Here is a 20,345-nt window from a genome sequence, read left to right on the forward strand (position 1 = left end):
TCAGTGCTTACCCCTGTAAAGTTTCTACCGTAAAATCTGTGATAACTGAAGAAGAGAATGCTAATCTACGATAAAGGGTTCTAGAAGCACCGTTGTGGCTTTAGTAAGTTACCAAAAAAAAAAAAAGTATCTATGGATTCCAAGACGTGATCTTGACAAAAAAAGAAATATCAAATGAAGTAAAAAGAGAAAAACACAGGGAGAAAGGAAGCAGGAACTGATGTGCAGTTGGCGTGATGTCAGCAAAGCTGTAAGGGGCTTATACAGCCAAGAATGTTCCCCCCCAGGTAGTCACAGGATACTGGAGTATCCAAAGATTCAGTGGAGGTTTTAAATGAAAAAAAAAGTATGTCCATAGAAAAAGATTGTACAAAGGACCTTACCTGATCTCCTTGTATAGCAACCAGCTCTCCCCAGGGTTCCAAAGTGGCTTTAACACCAGAATTGAAAAGAAAACAGGCAACAGGAATTAGGCAAAGCACAGCAAATGTGACAGAGGGCAGGGACACAGGTTACAATAAATGCTCTCTTTTATTACTTAGTTCATTGAAACATTCCAGTTTTCTCTGCACAATCTGCATCAGAGCAGCAACACAGTCATTTGTCCACTGTAACGTTTCCGTAGGAGTTAGCATGACAGGCTTCGCGCACAGGACTAATGCTTAGCGCGTGCAAGTCACGTGAAAACTGAGCTGTATTCTTAACAGCAGGAGTGACAAATCGCTTGTAGTCATCTTTTCACTACTCAGCTTTGAGCACCACACAAGAAAACAAGAAATTTCTTAGGGAATGAAAGTGACCTTGTATTATTTTGTATTGAGAATTCATACTTATGGAATGCCACGGTCTAATGATAGAACTATTACAGTTAGGGGTTTATGATAAATATTTGATGAGGTTTGTTTATTCATATATTTGGTAATGAGAAATTTGTGGTTTTGATAGATTTTGTATAGAAATAGTTTTAATTAAGTACCCAAAGCTTTAGAAAATAAATATTTTGATGAATATAAGATTAAGATGCGTAGTAATGAGAGGTATAAGAAAATGTAGGTAAAATATATAAATTTCAAGTGCAAAAAGAAACACCATTATTTCTAAATCCTTTGAACCTTGTTTCTCAAAACCATCTCTCTTTCTCTAACAAAGCCGAAATACCAGCCCTTAAATAGGCACTGCCACTATTCAGCTGGTAGGAAAGATACATCTATTGCACTGGAAATACAAAGCTAAGAAGAATGCATAATATTTTATTTTTAAACGTATTTACAGAAAGATATTGCACCAATCCATTGTCCTTTTTTCAGTTTAACATGTTAAGGAAAAACCTATTATTTACAAAGTTAAAAACAGAAGTGCAAAAGAAGACTGAAAGAAATCAGAAAGAATAAAGTTTATTTAAATTGCTAAGTACAGTTTATTACCTGACCATAGCCCACAGCCAGTATGATCTAAAATAGTTTGTATTATATACACCTGTAGCTTCAGAAGTCCTTGCATTTATGTGTAGGTGCAACCCTTATCTTTTACACTAACCACGAGAAGGTCTATGTAAAATGTAAAGGCTAACCATAGCTTAACTTAATAGCTTTATTTCTCCAGGAAAGAGTCACTCCTCTAGGTAAATTGAAAAAGCTATGTAGTATTATACATGTATTTGAAAAGTAGTGACAAATCAGGCATGATGGTTTTCAGTCTTTCTAAAAACCATGAGGAAAAGCTCGCTCGTATTTCAGGACTGATTATTCTGAAGACACTGCCAGTCTGAATTACATTAGCACAGCGTACGGTCCTGTCTCAGTCTATCTGCCACTGGGACTGTCATGATGCATTTCTGGGGTGTAGGTAAGTAGAACAATCATGACCCAGAGATGAAGCAATGCCTGGGAAAAGAAAAGAAAGAATTAACTTATCAGCACTGACAATCATCGTTCACAGCAGCAGTAAATATGAGCACGCTCAATGAGAGCTAATAAAACCTCGTTTTGTAGAAATATTTTTCAGATACTCCTAAAAAAAAAAAAGAATTCTTATTTGCACAATGAAATGCTGAGACAGATTCTCAAGAAGCCACTGGCAGTAAACTAAAGATTTTACACAAACAGCAAAACTAAAGCAGCCTGGTTTCCTACAGATTTGTGTCCTCTGGCTTCTCTTTTCCTCCAAGCCCCAGTAACTCCAGCTGTTCTCTCTGATACCCAGCCCCCAGCCAGTACATTATGTGATCTGCCTCAGCGGCTGCTAAGCCAGTACTCCTGTGCCAGCTGGCTGATGCCAGACTCTAACAAACAGCTGAGTTCTGCTTTCCTTACCACAGGCACTGACTTGAGGCATTTTTAGGGATGTTAATTCTCATTCAAATTTAGCTGAAACTATCCAATTAGAAGTTCCTGGGGGTGCAACAAGGGAGATAATTAACAGACTACATAAGCCACATTTCCTTAAAAAAAAAAAGATTCAAGTCATAGTCAAGCTTCAAGCTGAAAAAGGGTAACTGCCACGGACTGCCCAATATACAGCTCCCTATGCAACTATCATTGAGTTTCACTTCAGATAGCAGCTTAGGTGGTAGAAGTCTTCAGGGTTTTGGTACAAAGCATTTTATTCATATATTGATAAGTCTAAGCCGTGAACAGGAAGAAAGAGAGAGGTTAGGAATTAAACAGCCCTGTTCCTTCCAGTACCTAATAGGCTGGAAGAAGCCATTGCAGGGGAAACTGTCATTTCCTTTATTCACTTGTGTCTGTCTGCTTTATATCCTGAAACAGTGACAGTTGTGTGAACCTCATGAAGTTCAACAAGGCCAAATGCAAAGTCCTGCACATGGGTCGGGGCAATCTGAAGCACAGATAAAGGCTGGGTGGAGAATGGATCTAGACCAGCCCTGAGAAGAACTTGTGGGTGTTGCTTGATGAGGAGCTGGACATGAGCCGGCAATGTGCGCTCGCAGCCCAGAAGGCCAACCGTATCCTGGGCTGCATCCAAACCAGCGTGGCCAGCAGGTCGAGGGGGTCGATTCTGTCCCTTTGCTCTGCTCTGGTGAGACCCCACCTGCAGTACTGCCTCCAGCTCTGGAGCCCTCAGCACAGGAAAGACATGGACCTGTTGGAGAGGGTCCAGAGGAAGGCCACAAAAATCAGAGGGATGGAACACCTCTCCTGTGAGGACAGGCTGAGAGAGTTGGGGTAGTTCAGCCTGGAGAAGGGAAGGCTCCAGGGAGACCTTACTGCAGCCTTCCAGTACCTGGAGGGGGCCTACAAGAAAGCTGGAGAGAGACTTTCTCAAGGGCCTGTAGTGACAGGACAAGGGGTAATGGCTTTAAACCAAAAGTGGGTAGATTTAAACGAGATACAAAGAAGAAGTTCTTCACTATGAGGATGGTGAGGCACTGGAACTGGTTGCCCAGAGAAGTTGTGCACGCCCCATCCCTGGAAGTGTTCAAGGCCAGGCTGGACAGAGCTTTGAGCAACCTGGTCTAGTGGAAGGTGTCCCGGCTCCTTGCAGGGGCTTTGAAGTAGATGATCTTTAAGATCCCTTCCAACTCAAACCATTCTACGATTCTGTTCTCCAAAACTCTGTTCAGAAGAATCATTATGCCTTCTCAACGAACATTTTTTTTCTTGATTTTCAAGTCTCAAAGGCTCAACGAGTATTTTCAAACAGGGTAGACTGCACACCTACCTTACCACAGGTCACTTAAACTGACAGACATCTGCCCTCCAGTGGAAAATGGAGGAATTTAATTTTTCATCAATTGCAAGTCTGACAACCTCACCCACTATGGATGAGCAACTTTCTACTATTTGTTTAAGTCTTGCCAGAAAAACTTTTCTTGCTATTTTCTCAGCTAGTAGAGAAGTGTGATTATTAGTCACTGAACAAAAAGTGAAGTGCCAAATATTAAAAAAAGCTATAGCAGATGACATTTTCCTAAATGGAGTGCACGCAGCTGTTGTGGGTTAACCTTGGCAACAGGTCACTATTATTCTGTATTTTAGTACTAAAACACTACTTTTACAGTCTTTTAAATGGTAGTTACATAAATGTCTTTAAGACTGCTATGCTAAGAATTCCTGGGAAAAACTAAGAACACCAAGCAACATAACTCCAAAATGCTGTCATGTAAGTACTATTTAGTCTGCTTTACAAAAAAATAAATTGAGTTGTTAATTATACAGCCTTTTGAACATCAAACATCTTGCAATTTAATAAGTGTTATATAAAACTGGCTACAGAAATCTTGCATTAAACTTCTTACTTTAAAGAAAGCTTACTCACCATGTAAATGATTACAAAGACTCTTGCGATGGGATACCGCCTTAGAAAGATTCCCAGCCGAATGCTACACAAGAGAATAACAAAATGCAAAAGTTAGCATTGAGCAACAAATTCCCGTTCCTCTCATTCCAATCACCACAAACCTATAAACATCAGCTGATGTTATACACATGGCTTTGTTTTTGACTTGAATTTTACTTAATGTACTCAAGACATTAAGTGGAGTTAGAAAATTCAAAATTCAGATCATAAAACATATTCTCCTAAGTTTTTCTGTTACATACTAGGCTCAGAGTTTTTGAAAATGAGCTAAGTCTCAACAGTTGTATAGGTATTTTAAAACTCACAAATATGCTATATCTTTGTCAAATTTTGTTACCTGCGGAGCTGTCATGAATCTTTAAAAAAGACTTAAGCAACAAAAGCCTTGGATTCTTGAAAAAACTGATAGATCACTACCATTCTTATATTTCATTAGATGAAAAAGACATGGGTTTTCCAAGTTTACTGCTACAGTGCTACAAAGCATACTGCACGAGATACTGCTCGGTAACATCAGTTAAAAAAAAACCGTGTGCGTACTTGAAGTGAGTATGATAGTGCCAAATGAAGTTTAGCATTAAAACTTCACATATAGTAAGTACCAATCATGGAAATCCTGATATCCTTCACAATGAAATTAAAGTAGCATAGAAGCCATAAAGGACCTTCTATCAAGGTATCATGCTTTCAAAGCATTAAGAAGTATTACCTAATTTTGTTTTCTATTGGTATTTGATTCAAGCTTTGGAGCAGACCTTTGTTGTGAATATTGACAATTAACCTAACTGCTCAGAAAAGGGATCAAAGCAAGTCTTTTGCTGGATTGAGAATTATTTCTGTTTACTAACTCCTCGAACAGATTATCTTTCAAGGTAACAGCTGCAGTGGGTTAGAACCCAAAATCTTGTCTTCACCAGGATTCCAAAATAGGAGTAAAAGAATACATATGATACTCTCCCACTGATTACGGTGCTTATCACAGACACAGTCAAAACCTCTGAAAGTGCAAAAGGTAAAAGACGGTAATGAAAAAGGTTAGGGTATTTTTCATATAGCTTAGTGATTCTCTTGTATCAAAAAATCTACAAGAGTGTTATTTAAATAACTGACTATAATGTGCAAAAAGCCCAAGGATATTAATATCATAACAAAGCACAACTGAACTAGGTCATATTTGGTAATTTATACCTTACTTCAGCTTGATTTTTTACTTTTACCACACAGAAGCAATTCAAAGGAGAAGGCATGCCACTTGAAAACTGCAAGAGGATTCCACCAATTACAAAACATATTTCCTTAGGACACTCTTACCTAAACTGATCTATGCTACTGGCAGCTTTGCGAACTCTCCCATACATTCCTGCCATGTTAGTATCCATGTCACTAAACAGGACAGGAACATTACGCATACGAGCACCTATTTCAAGGGAAAAAAAGCAACAAATTTCATTAGTATAAAACCAGCTAAGCTGTTGTATAAGTAAAACAAATCGATAGTGTATAACAAAGATGTATAAAAATAATATAAAAATAGTGATTAATCTGATTTGTTAGTGTCATTTTGCTGGGGGCAGAGGAAGGTGTTTTGAGGGCAGGATTCTTGATAAATTTACAATTAAGTCAAATGTTTCTTCAACTTAGTATATTTTTAAAATTTATTTTAGTTGACAAGATGGACACCTCGATATTCAACTCTATCATGTAGTAATAATTCTATTATTATTAGGTATATAAAATGATGGGTTTGATACTGTCACAGTTTCTGCATTTGCTTTTATTTCTAATCCCGTAAAACTTTGACAGCATTTCTGATACTCACTTATATATTCCAAAATTTTCTACTTTATTTACTTTTTTACTATGTATCAACTTTATTAAAAAAAAAAAAGATTCTCAGATAATGTTACCTTTGTGCAACTAAACTTAAGCTTACTGAAGCTACTTAAAACCAAGCCAAAAGGAAATATATTCCAAATTTGCTAGTCCTCCTGCCTCATTTCTTTTAAGTCTTTCATAAGCAGAGAAACAGAAGTCAGGATTGTCATTTTACACCTCTTCGTAATTGTCCATTGCTTAGATAAACAAGATTACAAACTTTGACTTTGAAAAGTGACATGTCAAAACCATGGATCAACTGCTGACGTTCTCCTAGCGATACAGGATGATTGCCACACAGTACAGACAAACCAACCTCAGCAGAACCACTGTATTTTAAGATACTTTTCAGGAAAAGTAGAAAGCAGGAAGAAAATTTATTTCAACCAGAATTCTGAAGTATCCCATTCTTTCTCACCTCTCAAACCCTTTTTACAAGGGAGGACTTATATCCTGCTTCTGACATTCAGTTTAAACCCCAAAAGACAGATTTATTTGTACCTGTGACAGTATTTGTAAATATGACTGTTCCAATAGTGCCATAGTATTGAAAATTAAAGATGAAATTGGCTTTATTAAGTTTACTTAAAAGTCATTTCCACACAAAAAGGACCTTCTATTTAACTATTTTTTATGATACCGGCTGCTGTTGACAAGGTCTCCAGTATAAGCTGCACATTTTCAGCATTTTTTTTTTCCTTATGAACTCAAGACTTTCAGGGAAAGGTATTATGAAATATAAAAGCCTGAACTGTAGAAAGGACAGAGTTTTAAGTATTATATTTTCTTATTTACCTTCAGCACCATCAATGCCTGTCATATTAATGGAAGGTCCGTTAGTATTAGTGCCTTGGATAGCCTTCAGCTGTTGCTCAAGTCGTTCCAGTTGATAGACGAGCGAGTTTTTCTCTGTGCTCAGGCTCTCTAACATGGTTTGCTTCTGAATTAGTGTTTCTGTCAGCTGATGAAGCCGGTTTTCTAATTCTGTCTGACTACTACTACTTAGAGTCTTGTTTGTGAGCTAAAAAAACAAAGCAAAGAAAAAAAATCAGAGTAAGTTCAAAGTTTGACTAACTGACATATTACAAAACTATAAAATAATCTAAGCACTCCAAGAACCAAGATACCCCACTGCAGAATTTTTATGGGATAACATAAAAATGATCACCAATGAGCACAATAAAGAAGAAACTTAATTTTGACAGTAGCTAAAACAAGATTGTACATGACACAAGGAACTCTATGTAAAAATGTATTCCTATGTTTTCCACCTCTAATCATACGAACACTCCTGTTCATATGATCACAAAAATCAATGCTATTCCTCAGAGCTGAGTTTAAATGATAGGCAAGACAATAGCAAGATAATCCAGGCTGGCTATCATACTTGCAACTTCACAAAACAAGTGAGCATGTAAAATGTTTTCAGGCGAGGAAGGAAAAAACTCAGTACAAATGGGGAGAATCTGATGCTATTCTACAGGAAAGCTTGAATGAAAAAGGTGAATATGCAGGATACACTGCAGAAGAATTGAGGAGCACTGAGGCAGAAAACATGACTGTATTAGCAAATAGAAGCTGAAAGGTCAGCAAATGAAGACATGGATCATGTCATTCAATTTGCAGAAAATATTTAAAGCAAATGGGAATCATCAGATTAGCCATATGTGCAACAGCTCATCTATTCACTACAGTCTTGGACCTCAGCCAGTTGTAGCATCATATACCACAAAGATGCAGCTTCAATGATGAAAAAAGAGAATCGGCAGAAACGAGAGGCAGCGAGATATCAAAAATACAAATCACATGCAATGCACCAGGGCAGGTGCAGGTAGTCCTGAAGCCTGGATTACCAGAAGAATCATCCGTGAACAGGCTCAAGAAATTTGTATCACAACACAACAATTTCCAAATCCTCTGATACTGTAACTGTACAGCTGACCCTAGTTGACTCTAGACTATCAATTCCTCTACATATAGACTCATTTTCATTATGAGTGATAATTTACAGAATTTTTAATAAAGATAATTTATAGAAAATGAGGCCTATGCCTTCGTGCTGCTCAAGGAGACTGTAGGGGCTGACAAGTGTCAGAAGGTTCCAAAAGGGATTAGATTGATTCAAGGAAAATAGGTCCATAAACACACTGGTGGGACTTAATAGGGACTTAAATGCTAATGTCCCTAATTCAACTGCTGATGCTGAGTACAAGGGAGTGAAGAAGCAGCCAGGCTCACATGCTGGGCCTACTGCCACTGTCCAAGATAGAACAGTGGGCTAGATGGATCACTGAGCCTGTAGGACATTACTTATGTTCCTACGCCAAGTTAAAAGGGCCTTTGCAAAAATCATGATGACCTAATCAAGGGCCAATGACTTTTCTTAGTTTTCAAAAAGAAGAATATTATCCAGCACCACCCCATCAATTCTAAGTGGGACACTTATCCCCACCCCCCCGCCAAGACAAAAGCACGTGCAATCATAAATTAGGCTATTTACTATTTCATGGTTCCCTCCTTGTACTCCTTCTACTCAAAACCCTACTCTGTATTGAAAACAAGTACACTGTAACTCCTTAGTAGAGCATTTATGTTTCTTTTGTACAGTTTAATCAAATTAATAGTTCTTATAACTGTTTTCATAATTGAAGGTGATAAAGTTATTTTCTATACACACAGAGTACCTGATTTCTAAGCTTCTGAATTTCTTCCTCTCTGTCTTTTATTCTGCTTTGCAAAGTATTCTTTGTTCGATATAATTCTTCTTCGGCATAATGGAGTTCCTATAAAACATGTCAATCACAAATAAAAGATTTTATACATATATGTATTTTGAGAGACACTCTCTTAGCTAGAGTTTCACAGTAGAATGTGAGAAGGCAATATTCTGCAATCAAATATAAACCAAAAATTTAGTCTTAAAGTGTCTGGGTAGGAATGGGGGGGGGGGCGGGGAGAAATAAAAGAGCTGAGTATGAAGACACAACCTACAAGACTTATCAAATTCTTCTGTGGAGACTGACTTATATTAAGTATTTATCCAGACTAGTTTCCTGGGAGTCACACAGTTTCATTGGGACCATGATTTATCTTCCTTATACTCTTACCATTTATTATATTGCTAACTTGAAACGATGTCAATAATGTAACTTAAACGATTAGGAAATACTTTGGGGAGGAATCTGTATTCCTAAAATAAACCCATCAATCCAGGATACCATTTTTAAAAAGTTTTTAAAAACCCTTGGCATATCTATCTATAATTCTGTATGACACAGATCCTCCTTCAAAGTTTAGGATAAATTAACATAACATGTGAAAGGGGAAGGAATATTAGTAAGGGACAGGTTACTGAACAGCAAAGCTAACCGTAAGTTTTGTTACTCCCATGATTTAGTGGCTATTTTAACTCCAACTTAAAGACCTGTGATGCTTATCTTTTACACTAAGACAGTCTTCAAATCACTGTATCACTTCAGCTGTCAGTTGCTACAGAAAACAGATAATCCTAATCTCCCATCAAATGTACAAGAAATAACACCCCTACTTATTTTCCATCTTCAGTCTCAGAAACCTTATGGCAACAGATAAAGGAATTCCCGGATAAAACAGACCATAATTGTATTAAGTATCAATGCACACACTTACTTTAAAAGCACATGTAAGTGTGTGTCATCAAAAGGAGTAGTTCAGTTTCTGTAATAACTGATAATGCCTTTTTTTTTTTAATTCACCTCACTTTCTCTATATGCAGTATTGTCTTAAAATATACCCCTCAGAAGGGCAGGAGTAACAAAATACAATTTACATTCTGCTTTGATATAATAAACATCAGCTATCCATCAAGAGCAGACCTCAACTTCTGCCTTTTAATTAGTTCAAGCTGCTAGCATCACATTAAAATGTAATTTCTGGAAGGACAGATAATCCTATAAGATAAATTGTTCCAGTTGATATAGTGTACTCTCCTGCTTTCCTCATTATTAATTCTCTTTACAGAGAAATTTTTTAATAGGGTGCAAAGCATTTGTCCAACTTCTACTGAATAATAAGTTTGTTCACATGAAACAGTTGTTTTCCTTTTTTCCCCCCTCTTTTTAACACAAAACGGCTAAAATCAAGGGGGAGTCTGCTTAAAAAGGTGACACAGTCTGACAAAAATCATTCATATAATTTTAGCAGCAATTTGTCTTATAATGCAGTTTGGAAGTAACAACATTTAGATTCAGAACAGAGTAATGAGTGGATTAAAACCCCCCCTGTGAATTGCTACTATGATAACATTGTTTTACGAGCTAAATTTTATGCAGTAATTGAACACAGGAAGTTCTACAGTAACCATTTTTAGTATTTGAGTTTCTCAATATAAATAATGGTTATAAATGTTACTATGTCCCTACTGTTCGATTGTTCCTCTGCTGAATAAAATTTAAGATCATGATCAATTTTGTGCATTCCCTAGGGTCACGTTTACTCTTTAATACACCAGAGAGATCTCTGTTTATCAGGAGCATCCAGAAGGCCCTGTCCATTGCTTAGTACTGGTTGCACTTTATTTGGCCTAGTGACATTCGTTAAGCTTTTGGGGATTTCTTTGGAATACTAAACAAAAAATAACACAAATACAGTATAAGCTACTCTCTTACTAAGCCAAATGCTTTACTAATGACACCACATGTGGCATAAAATAAGGCCAATCAGCTTTCAAGAATTCCTTACCTGTTTTTGCCTTTCTAGTTCAGCTTCTGCCTCTTGTTTGGCCATTTTATGTGCTGTTATTTGCTCTTGTAGGTCTTGAAGCTGCTCTCTCACTGACTCAGCTTCACTTACCTGCTGAGTCTCCATATCCTGAGATGAACAAAAACATTACCATTTCATTAACATTCAAACAATACTGCAAATCTGCCACGGTAACAGCAAAAAAAAAAAGTTGTATCTGCAATATTGCTTCAAAGGAAAATGAAGGTGAGGATGTATTGAATGACATTTGGTCATTTTATACAGAATATTTTTACTAAGATAGTAATAAAATATACTAAAATAGTAGTAAAATAAATGCATTTGGGGAACATAAAAAGCCTCCACTTTTTCCCTTCTACTGTCTACAGGCTAAAACTGTGTAAAGTATGCTTGCATGCAACTGCGGGGTTGAGACAATTATGCCAGCAGACAACTCTGATTACAGTTGCTTCAAGGATTAGTAGCCCTTGCAGAAAAGGATGTAGGTGATCTCTACAGAAATCATGATGCTTGTTTGGAAGGAAATGCTTCCCTCAAAAGGAACACACAGTAGTGAGGGAAGAGAAGTGGTATCTATAATATTCCTCCCACATGACTTGAAGTGCTGAGAGAGAACATGGAAGGAAATTGGGTATCAAATAAGTACTTGTCTCACCTTGAGCAAAAGTTGGCTTATTTTAATAGTAGGTCAAACACACACTAGAAGTCTTGAAGTATACAAGAAAACACTCCTTTGTGCGTGGTTAACTACAAATAAAAGTGTACCTGCAGCTCTGTCCTCATCTGTTGTATTTGCCCCATTAGTTTTTGTATTTCTTCTCTCTGAGTGTCTCGCTCATGTCGCAGTTCTTCTAGTTCCATTGTGCTCGCAGTATTGCTATCCAGGCCTTCAATACCAGAGCCTTCTTTTAAGCTGTTTATCAACTTTTCTTTAGACTGAAATAATAAATCAATATACCATTAACTGCAGTATTTAACAAGTGCTCAACTAGAATATGCCAAAATGACCTTGCTCTGAAATTCAAATGCAGACATCCAGTAAAAAAACTGCTTTATCTGTTCTTTTAGCCAAGTTAATAATGATTCTACACATTTTAAAAATAAAATGCTTCCCTATTGATAATTTTTCTGAATTCATATGTGCCATGAGACTGGATTTACTGAAAGCCTGTGTTATCTGAGGAAGAGTACAACTTTCCTCTTTAGAAGTGCCTGGAATGTTAAACATGTCGTGGATAATAATTTTGGCTTTCCAGTTACCATAAGAGAGAAGATGGACACTAACAGAGATTAAAGACAAAACTGATCCCCTTTTACTCCATCCCTTCACCTGCCAACAAAGACAAATAAGAGCCAAATACAGCAATAACTCTTCTGGGAAAGAGGACGAAACATTTTATTCAGAGTCAGCCTAATGTTAGCTCAACATTGACTTCTGATATTTATCAAGATGATTTAAAACCTGTCCTTGGATATCAGACTAAATTAATTATTATAGACAGACATCTTTATCTTCAACGTATTGCTAACTTTTATAAACAAGACTCAAATTGGCCATGTTTGGATTTGGTGTCTTTGACAACTTCAGTAGCATAGAAGTCTGCACAAAATACCTAATTTTGCCATTGTTTATATAATGCTGATCACATGCAACCTTTTAGAATATATAAAAATATTTTCTTTGGTTCACACATAAGTATCCATTATATACTATGTTTCAGCCTCAAGCAGAATAGAGCAATATTCTTGACTCAAGAATACTGGGTGTGGAACAAATTGCAGGTTACACCTATTTATCTATCCACCAAAGTTTGGACTCTTAGATGCAGAACACACTGACAGACGTTGCACAATAAAGTGCAATGGTTCACTTGGATTTTTCTCTAAGTTCAGGACCTGAACTTCCATTTCAATTACTTAATCTGTAAACTTAAATTTACAAAAAATGCAGACTAGTAGCTGTTCTGTATAGGTATCATTATAGATATGCCCCCAAATATATTACAGGTCACATTAAAAAAATCCCGCAAATTAGATTATTTGAAGCATAACACCATAAAAAGTGTACAATTCAAACTGGATTTCTTTACAGAAATGCTTACTTGGAGTATGCGAGTTGCTTTCTGTTTATAGTCTGCCAGTTCCTGTTTTGCAGATTCTAGGTGGTTTTTAGTTACTTTGACTTGCTGCTGAAGCTCATCAGCTCGCCTCTTTTCATCTAAATACTTTCTTTCTGCTACAGTTATCCCTTCTGCCAAGTTCTGACGTTCTGCTTCCATTTTACTTAGACGAGCCGCAAATTCATTCTATTAGCAATAAAGAAACAATACTTTGTGTTTAAACACAGTCTCAACTTTAACCTAGAAAGGAAAAAAGAAAGTTTAAAAGCAACTACACATGACACAACACCTCATATCTACCACCTCCAACTTAAAGACGCATCAGTAATATATGGAAAGAAATCCTGCTTGCTTAAGAAAGTGATAAATAATATCAGTAAAAATATGCATTTCTTTCCCTCACCAGAAATAGTGGGTGAATAGCAATCTTCCTATTATTTATGTTTATTTCATAAACAAAAAGCAAGCTTCCCCTCAAAAAATGTTATCAAATGTAGTCTGCCATATTTTGATGTACCTAAAAAAAACCCCAGACACTGATGAAGATTTTCAAAGATGCTATTATACATAACAAAGGCCAAGCTAAGTGTGGAAAGCAGTCTCTAGCAATGATGTACTCACATCTTTACCACAGAAATGACCGTCCAGCTTAATATTCTTAAGAATACATATTAAGGTTCTGTAACAGTTTGTTATGTAACAACATACCATGAAAATTAAACTGATTATTGATTTAGTTTTAAAACAAGTGATAACATTAAAGTTGTTATGAAAAAACCAGTAAAAATTATCAGCATTAATCCTCAAAAACTTTTAATCATGAAGCTTTCAGAAGAACAGACAAAAAGTAAACTAGCACCTAAGGATACTTAGTGCAGCAGACAGCACATCCTTCCAAGCACTTAGTACCCTGGCACAGGAATTGAAGTCAAGGGGAAGAGAGAGCAATTGGAATCTCACAGATCTGAACTCAAAAGTAGAGTCTGAAAGTCTTCCTTACTCTTCATGTCTAACCTGCATTTGTTTGTAACTTTCTTGCTCTCGTTTGAGTGCAGAGTCCGCATCACGCAGCCTCTCTTGAAGAGTTTGAAGGGCTTGATTTTGCAAACTGCTCCCTTCACTGTGGTCTTGTATTATCCTGAAAGAGCGATATACATATTAATGGAAAAAGATGAAATCTTTTCAGGAAGAAGTATGACTACCTGGTTTTCAGACCAGCTTTGAAAATTTACTCAGTAAATTATCAAATATGGCTGGCTACAGGTGTGAGGCCTGGAGTTAATGACTCATGCATCTCCTCCCTGACCTATATTCTGGAGCATCCAATTGCCAATTCATACCCCAGCACTGAGATAAGTCAGAAAAGTCTTCACATTTGTGGATAAACAAATGTGTTTTTCAAGACAAAAACCTTTTTCTTGATATCTTCAGCTTCAGGCCTCTGACACAAACATAAATACTTTATACAAAATGGATTTAAATAATCAGGTAACAATTGTCCCTATTTAATATTCATTTGTCCTGTTCCCACTGCCAGTTATGATATAGCAGGCTCAGAACAAACTTTAATCCTCGTATTTCAAAACTTGATACAATCCCTTTCTCCATTAGTTTACTAATTTTTCTTCTCAAAAGAGACTAAGTTATCTACCTTGAATTTTCAAACTTATTACTGTTTGCAGAATTGTAAGTATGAAATTACAAATTACCGTGATTTTTCACTCTGCAATGCTTCCAAAGCTTCTGTCCGAGCACTTAAGAGCTGATCAGCTTCTTGCAACCGTACTTTCAGCACAGCTAGCTGTGAATCCTTGGCACCAACAGCTTCTGTCAGATCATCAACTCGAGCCTGAAGTTCTCTAACCATCCTGTCACTCTTTGAATGGTCAACATTCCACTTCTCCACCCTTTCCCGGGATTTGTTCAATTCTACAAAATAAGAATTTTCTTTGAAGTTTATAAAAGTAGGTATTGCAAGGTCTTGTAAGTGGTCAGGATGCACACATCACATTTCTTAAAGAAAGAAATTAAATACAACCAAGCTGAAGTAACACTGAAACTTTACGAGCTACCAAGAAGTAACAAATGCCAGACTGGCTATCAGAGCACGACCCATAAAGCTTTGCAGGTGATCTCAAAACAGGCATTTCATTCTGTGTCACACTGCAGATGACAAATTTTACCTGCCCCACCCCTTGCAATGGCCTACTGTCGAAAACCCCTGTGTGAGCAAGCCTTTGGAAACCTCTGCATAAAGCATCTAGTTCAACTAAAAGTGACAATAAGCTCAACCTAAAAAACAGTAGAAAGATACACCAGTGTTGAAATAACGCCTGAATACTTAGAGAGCCTTCTGGTTTTAATCAAACATCACATATTAAATTTCAAGAGAAAGTAAAATTCCTGGCTCATGTGGTTACTTTGAAAAAAATGCGGACACTCAGTTGTATGCCTAACAGCATGAGTTTGCACAAGGTTTTATTATTTGTTTAATTTACAGTCACAGTTTTCATATTTGTCATTTCATTTGGCTTTGAAAAATCTAGAGAGGTCATACAAAAACACTAAATTTTATATTTCTACTGTCAGTTTCTAGGCATTGGAGATTATAGCCTACAGCCAGAAAGTAGTCAGAATTTGAAGTAGTTAAAGGAATTTACTCATTTAAAAATAAGTATTTTGCAATAGCTGTTAAAATGCAGGAATAATATTTTAATACTGATAACATTTGATAACACTGTTTTAATGAGATGTAAGTTTTGGAACTAACTTGATCACATTACTTAAATCAACATTTGTGTTATCTTTGTAGTTGAACAAGCCTTTTAGTTTCTCTTGAAACTCATTATTCTGAAACCAAGAACCATTTTGGTTGGTAAGCCATACATGCAAATTTAAACTAGAAAGATTTTATTATAAATACAACACGCTAACATAGAAACAGCATTGTTTTCTAGTTCACTGGCATTTTAGTAATATGTTATAGTTGAGTTTCCAAACCACAGTACCTTCTTGGGTTTCTTTGGACCTCTGAATTAATGAAGCCATTTCTTGATTTAAAGATTGAACTTCATTGCGCAGCAGCTGATTCTCCAGGCGAAGATTGGATAGCTCATGTGATTTGAAATCATCATTAGCCAAAAGGTTAGCATTAGTTACTCTACTTAGTGATGAATCCTTCACACCATCCCCTTGTGCTCCCAGTCCAGAATCTGAACTGTCTGGAGTTTCTGTACAGAGAGATGCAAGTTAGAACTAATATATGTATTTGTAAGTTGCCTTGATATGGGCAGAAATTCCATGTTCTGCACCAGTGGTTAAATGCCTAATATAAAATAACAATAATATAATCAAATTAGCTTATATTGAAATGGAATATGGAGCTCCTTCTCCCAAGGGGCTTGCACAAAATAGAACTATTACAGAGTATACATGCATCATGCAGTGTTTTTGTTAATCCTGCGAGACAAGACATGGAAGTTATAAAATTTCCTACTACATTAATGTCAAATTTAGGATTTACTTTTTTATGACTATGCTGCCCAGAGATGTCTTCAGAAGCTGAGAGAGTAACAGAAGAGACTAAACATACACAGCAACTAACTAACTCATTCTGCTTTTCCATTAAGATTTTGATTTCAAGGATGTAAATTTCATTTTAAAACATCTCTTCAGATGACTATACTTAGTCATTTTGATATCAAACCTAAATATGTAACTCAGCCACATAGTTATGTATTTTAATTATCTTTATGTAAAAAAGCATTTTAAGAATAATTTCAGTGAAAACAATCTTACTGATAAGTCTGTATTAATAATTCTCTCAAAATATTTTTTCAAAAGCACTGTCACTACGAGAAATCATGTTGAAGTGATTTGAAGCAGAAGCATAATCTTTCTCTAATGAAAAAATATAAGGTAGATATATTTGGTCAAACTCTTAAAAGCTTTCTGCCAATGCAAACTGTAATTCTCTAGATTATGGAAATAAAATACAGATTATTCTTTTTCTTTTTTTACATCTTAGAACCTCAGTGAGAACAGTAAGGGAACTCCTGGCAATATTCTGAACAACAGTCCCTTGCAGGGAAGGAGAAATCAAAAGCCTTTCTTCATCATGCACAAACACACACTGAGCGTCCTGGACTAATGCTGTGAAACTGATACTTTCACTGTAACAGTCCTGATTCCAGTGTGCAGGTAGCTGGAAGCCTTGCAGCAGTGTTAAGATAAAACAACATAGCATGCAATGAGCAAACAAGCAGGCAATCCAAAAATACTACTTCTGAATTTAGTATGTCCCAGATGAGTAACTGCGGAAAATCCAGGGGGATAGACTGCAACCAATTTCCAAGAAAGACCGCAGTTTAGCTGTCACAACCTTACTTACTTCACCTTGTGACCACCAACCAATCTGCTCCACCTTCCTTGTTACCACTGCAACAGACCCTATCACCCAGAGCCCAGGGAGCTGGGGCAGACTATTAATTCTGAACACCACCACACTGACAAGTAGCAGTAGTGACAGCAAGATTTCTTCCACGTTTTCTCAAACCCCTTTCCTATTTAAACGATTCTAAGAAGTGTTGTTTCCTTCCTTTTGCTTCATTTACACAATTTCCAAATTATCAGACAATTTATCCTCATTCCTTTGCCTGGAAAACTCAACAGATTAATGAAGCTAACGAAGCAAGAGATTAGCCATTTATAGCACATATTAGATTCTAGCGATGGCAACATACAAAGTGTAACGTTAATTTTTTTTTGTCTATAGCTAACTTCAACAGATGCTATACAGAACATTTAAATGACACAGATATATCTAGACAATCAACTTTGAAACCAGCCTGCTCAAACTCTATGTTGTAATCATGTGCCTCCTCATTCAGCAGCTCCACAATGCAAACTCCACTCAAAAATCCTCAGAAGAGAATACAACAGGCTACACTGAGCAAAACAAATACGCTCCTTAACCACTAATCTGCAAGGCCATACAGCCAGGTTTAATATATTTGAATTAGTAGTAGTAGTAGTAGTAAACCTTATTGAAAAGTTATCGACCCAGAAATACAAAAATATTCACATCTTTGAAAATTATCCCTTTTCACATCTGAAACTTTTCAGCATTCTTAATACATTAAGTAAAAAACTGGCATTTACAATGCTTTACACTCTCAAAGTACTGAACAAATAATAAAAGTATTCTAACTACATTATTAAGAAATAATAAAACCATTTTCCTCAATTTTGTAGAATAAACAACAGCAAAGTAGGCACAGCAACAGCAAGGACTTAGTACAGATTGGACAGTCTGATAGAGAACACAGGTTCCTGATGCTTCCCAGACACCTTCTCCTTTGCATTGACTTAAGAATAGCCCCAACTTTTGACCATCTGGCCTAGAGGCTCTTTCAAGCGTCTGGATTTAGACTGCAGTAATGAACTACTTCTGGCAAACCCGAAGGCTTTATCTATGTAGCACTCTCGCGCCAGCAGCTCTACAACAGCCTGTTTACATCCAACTTCCCACTCTGCAGGACAAGCAAGTTTGACAGCTTACACCTCTTCCATGGTGGAACAGAAAACCTCACATCATCTCAGATGGTGCATTGGTCAACAGCCAATACCATCTACCAGCTGGTGAAAGCCACTCAACTCTCCTACGTGGCAACAACAGGTAAAGGCCCAATTGATCAAATAAATGCATCAGCACCTATGCTTCTAAGCAGGGATGCATGAGGGCTGACGCAAGGTTAGGTCATAGCTCAGAGAGGTCAAAGTGAGAGTAGCAATGCAGCAGATCGAGAACACAAAAAAGATTTAGGCATTAATTATGCCGCATGTCAAACTAGCATAGTATCTAAGATTATACCAGTGATGCAAAAATGCTAAGGACCCTGCTGTACTACTCACATAATACTACCACCAAACGTTTCATGAAGTTACAGTAAATCCATTACCTAGCCTTACCCTAGGCATACTTTGGTTTTAAAAATCACGAGGTTCAATACTATTTAACTACCATTGCCTTGGCTCCTGATGGAATTCTCTTCAGTAGTTTTTGCACTCTGTGTACTGGTAGACACAGAACTAATGCTTGAAGTCCGAGAGTGATTTTGAATAACAGGTGCCTTGCTCTTCTCTTTAGTTTTAGAGTCCATTTTTCCATTAGGCTCCTTCTCTGAACTGTTGAGAAAATCAAACAGCAACTCATCATCAGGTTCTGACTTTTTTCTTCTCACAAAATGCGAGGCAGCTCTGGGTGTGGAAACATTTTCTACTGGAGAAGCAACTTCTGAAGATGTCCTACGTGCTGGTTTAACATTTGCTGTTCCTGCTAGGATTGTGGCCTTTTGATGTTTAATATTATCAGCTGCTGAGGAGATGTAGGCTGCTTTGGGTGACGTCTGATATTTCAGTTCTCCAGGATGCTGGCGCAATTCAGAATATTCACTGGCAGAGTCCAAATTCTTATTATCATAAACTGCACTGCTTCCTGGGTCTTTTTTGCTCAAAGCTGATGCAGCTCCTTGATCAACTCTGTTCAGTAGATCCTCTGCCTTTCCAGCAAGATCAGCAAGCCAAGACATGATGGATGTCCGTTGATAAGTTCTATAAAATTAAAATTTCAGGATCATATGCTGCAAAAGACATAGAATGATTATAAATCAGACTGGTGTTGATAAGGCTAGATGTATGGGTTACCTAAACAACTGTTGTGTTAATCTATTAGTGCTATAATTATTTTAATACTTCTCTCCTACTTCACTTGGTATTTTGCTGTTTTAGGAACTGATAGAAATAAACCAAATCAGTTTCTAAGGAAAACAGACAGAACCAAGACTTAGCTATCAGACCACCATATCTGTTTCTGGTATCAGCACATGCTACAGAGCATCCAGCCTGCTCACCAATAACAGAAAACAAAGTCTACTTGCACCTGACAAAACCAAACTCAGCTGGAAGAGAAGTGGCCAGATACTTATTGAAGAAAAAGATAACAACAAAGCCTTAGATGTTTGGTCTGCAGACTCATGATCTGGTTCAGATAGAGGAACTTCTCCCCAACAAACTTTGCAGCCCACTGTCCCTTCTGTGTCACCAATAGGGGTGACAGTTGTACACCTTCGCTTGCACCAAGGGCCTACGACACCACACAGGCGACGTGTTGCTCTATCCCCGCTCCCGTGAAGGGCTCCTTCACACCAAAGGCTGGCTGTGGAGGGTCCCTTGGCCAAGCACACCCACAGCGGGAAGGGTGAAGCGCAGAGGTGGGCGAGGCCACTGCCC

At 37.2% G+C, this 20,345-nt stretch overlaps 1 protein-coding gene across 1 annotated transcript; it reads right to left on the reverse strand.

Annotated features, from left to right (window-relative positions):
- Positions 1-1,298: 1,298 nt before the first annotated feature.
- Positions 1,299-19,698, reverse strand: GOLGA5 (golgin A5). The gene is made up of 12 exons (XM_010296340.1): positions 19,078-19,698; positions 16,064-16,285; positions 14,765-14,984; positions 14,070-14,193; positions 13,038-13,241; positions 11,701-11,871; positions 10,915-11,043; positions 8,880-8,978; positions 6,991-7,216; positions 5,632-5,737; positions 4,279-4,342; positions 1,299-1,883 (listed from the first exon to the last, which is right to left on the reverse strand). Exons 1-12 carry the CDS (start codon positions 19,643-19,645, stop codon positions 1,803-1,805), a joined length of 2,214 nt encoding a protein of 737 aa, XP_010294642.1. The 5' UTR covers positions 19,646-19,698; the 3' UTR covers positions 1,299-1,802.
- Positions 19,699-20,345: the final 647 nt, after the last annotated feature.

This window comes from Phaethon lepturus, unplaced genomic scaffold (genome assembly GCF_000687285.1).
Source record: "Phaethon lepturus isolate BGI_N335 unplaced genomic scaffold, ASM68728v1 scaffold20451, whole genome shotgun sequence".
In the NCBI taxonomy this organism is placed as follows: domain Eukaryota; kingdom Metazoa; phylum Chordata; class Aves; order Phaethontiformes; family Phaethontidae; genus Phaethon; species Phaethon lepturus.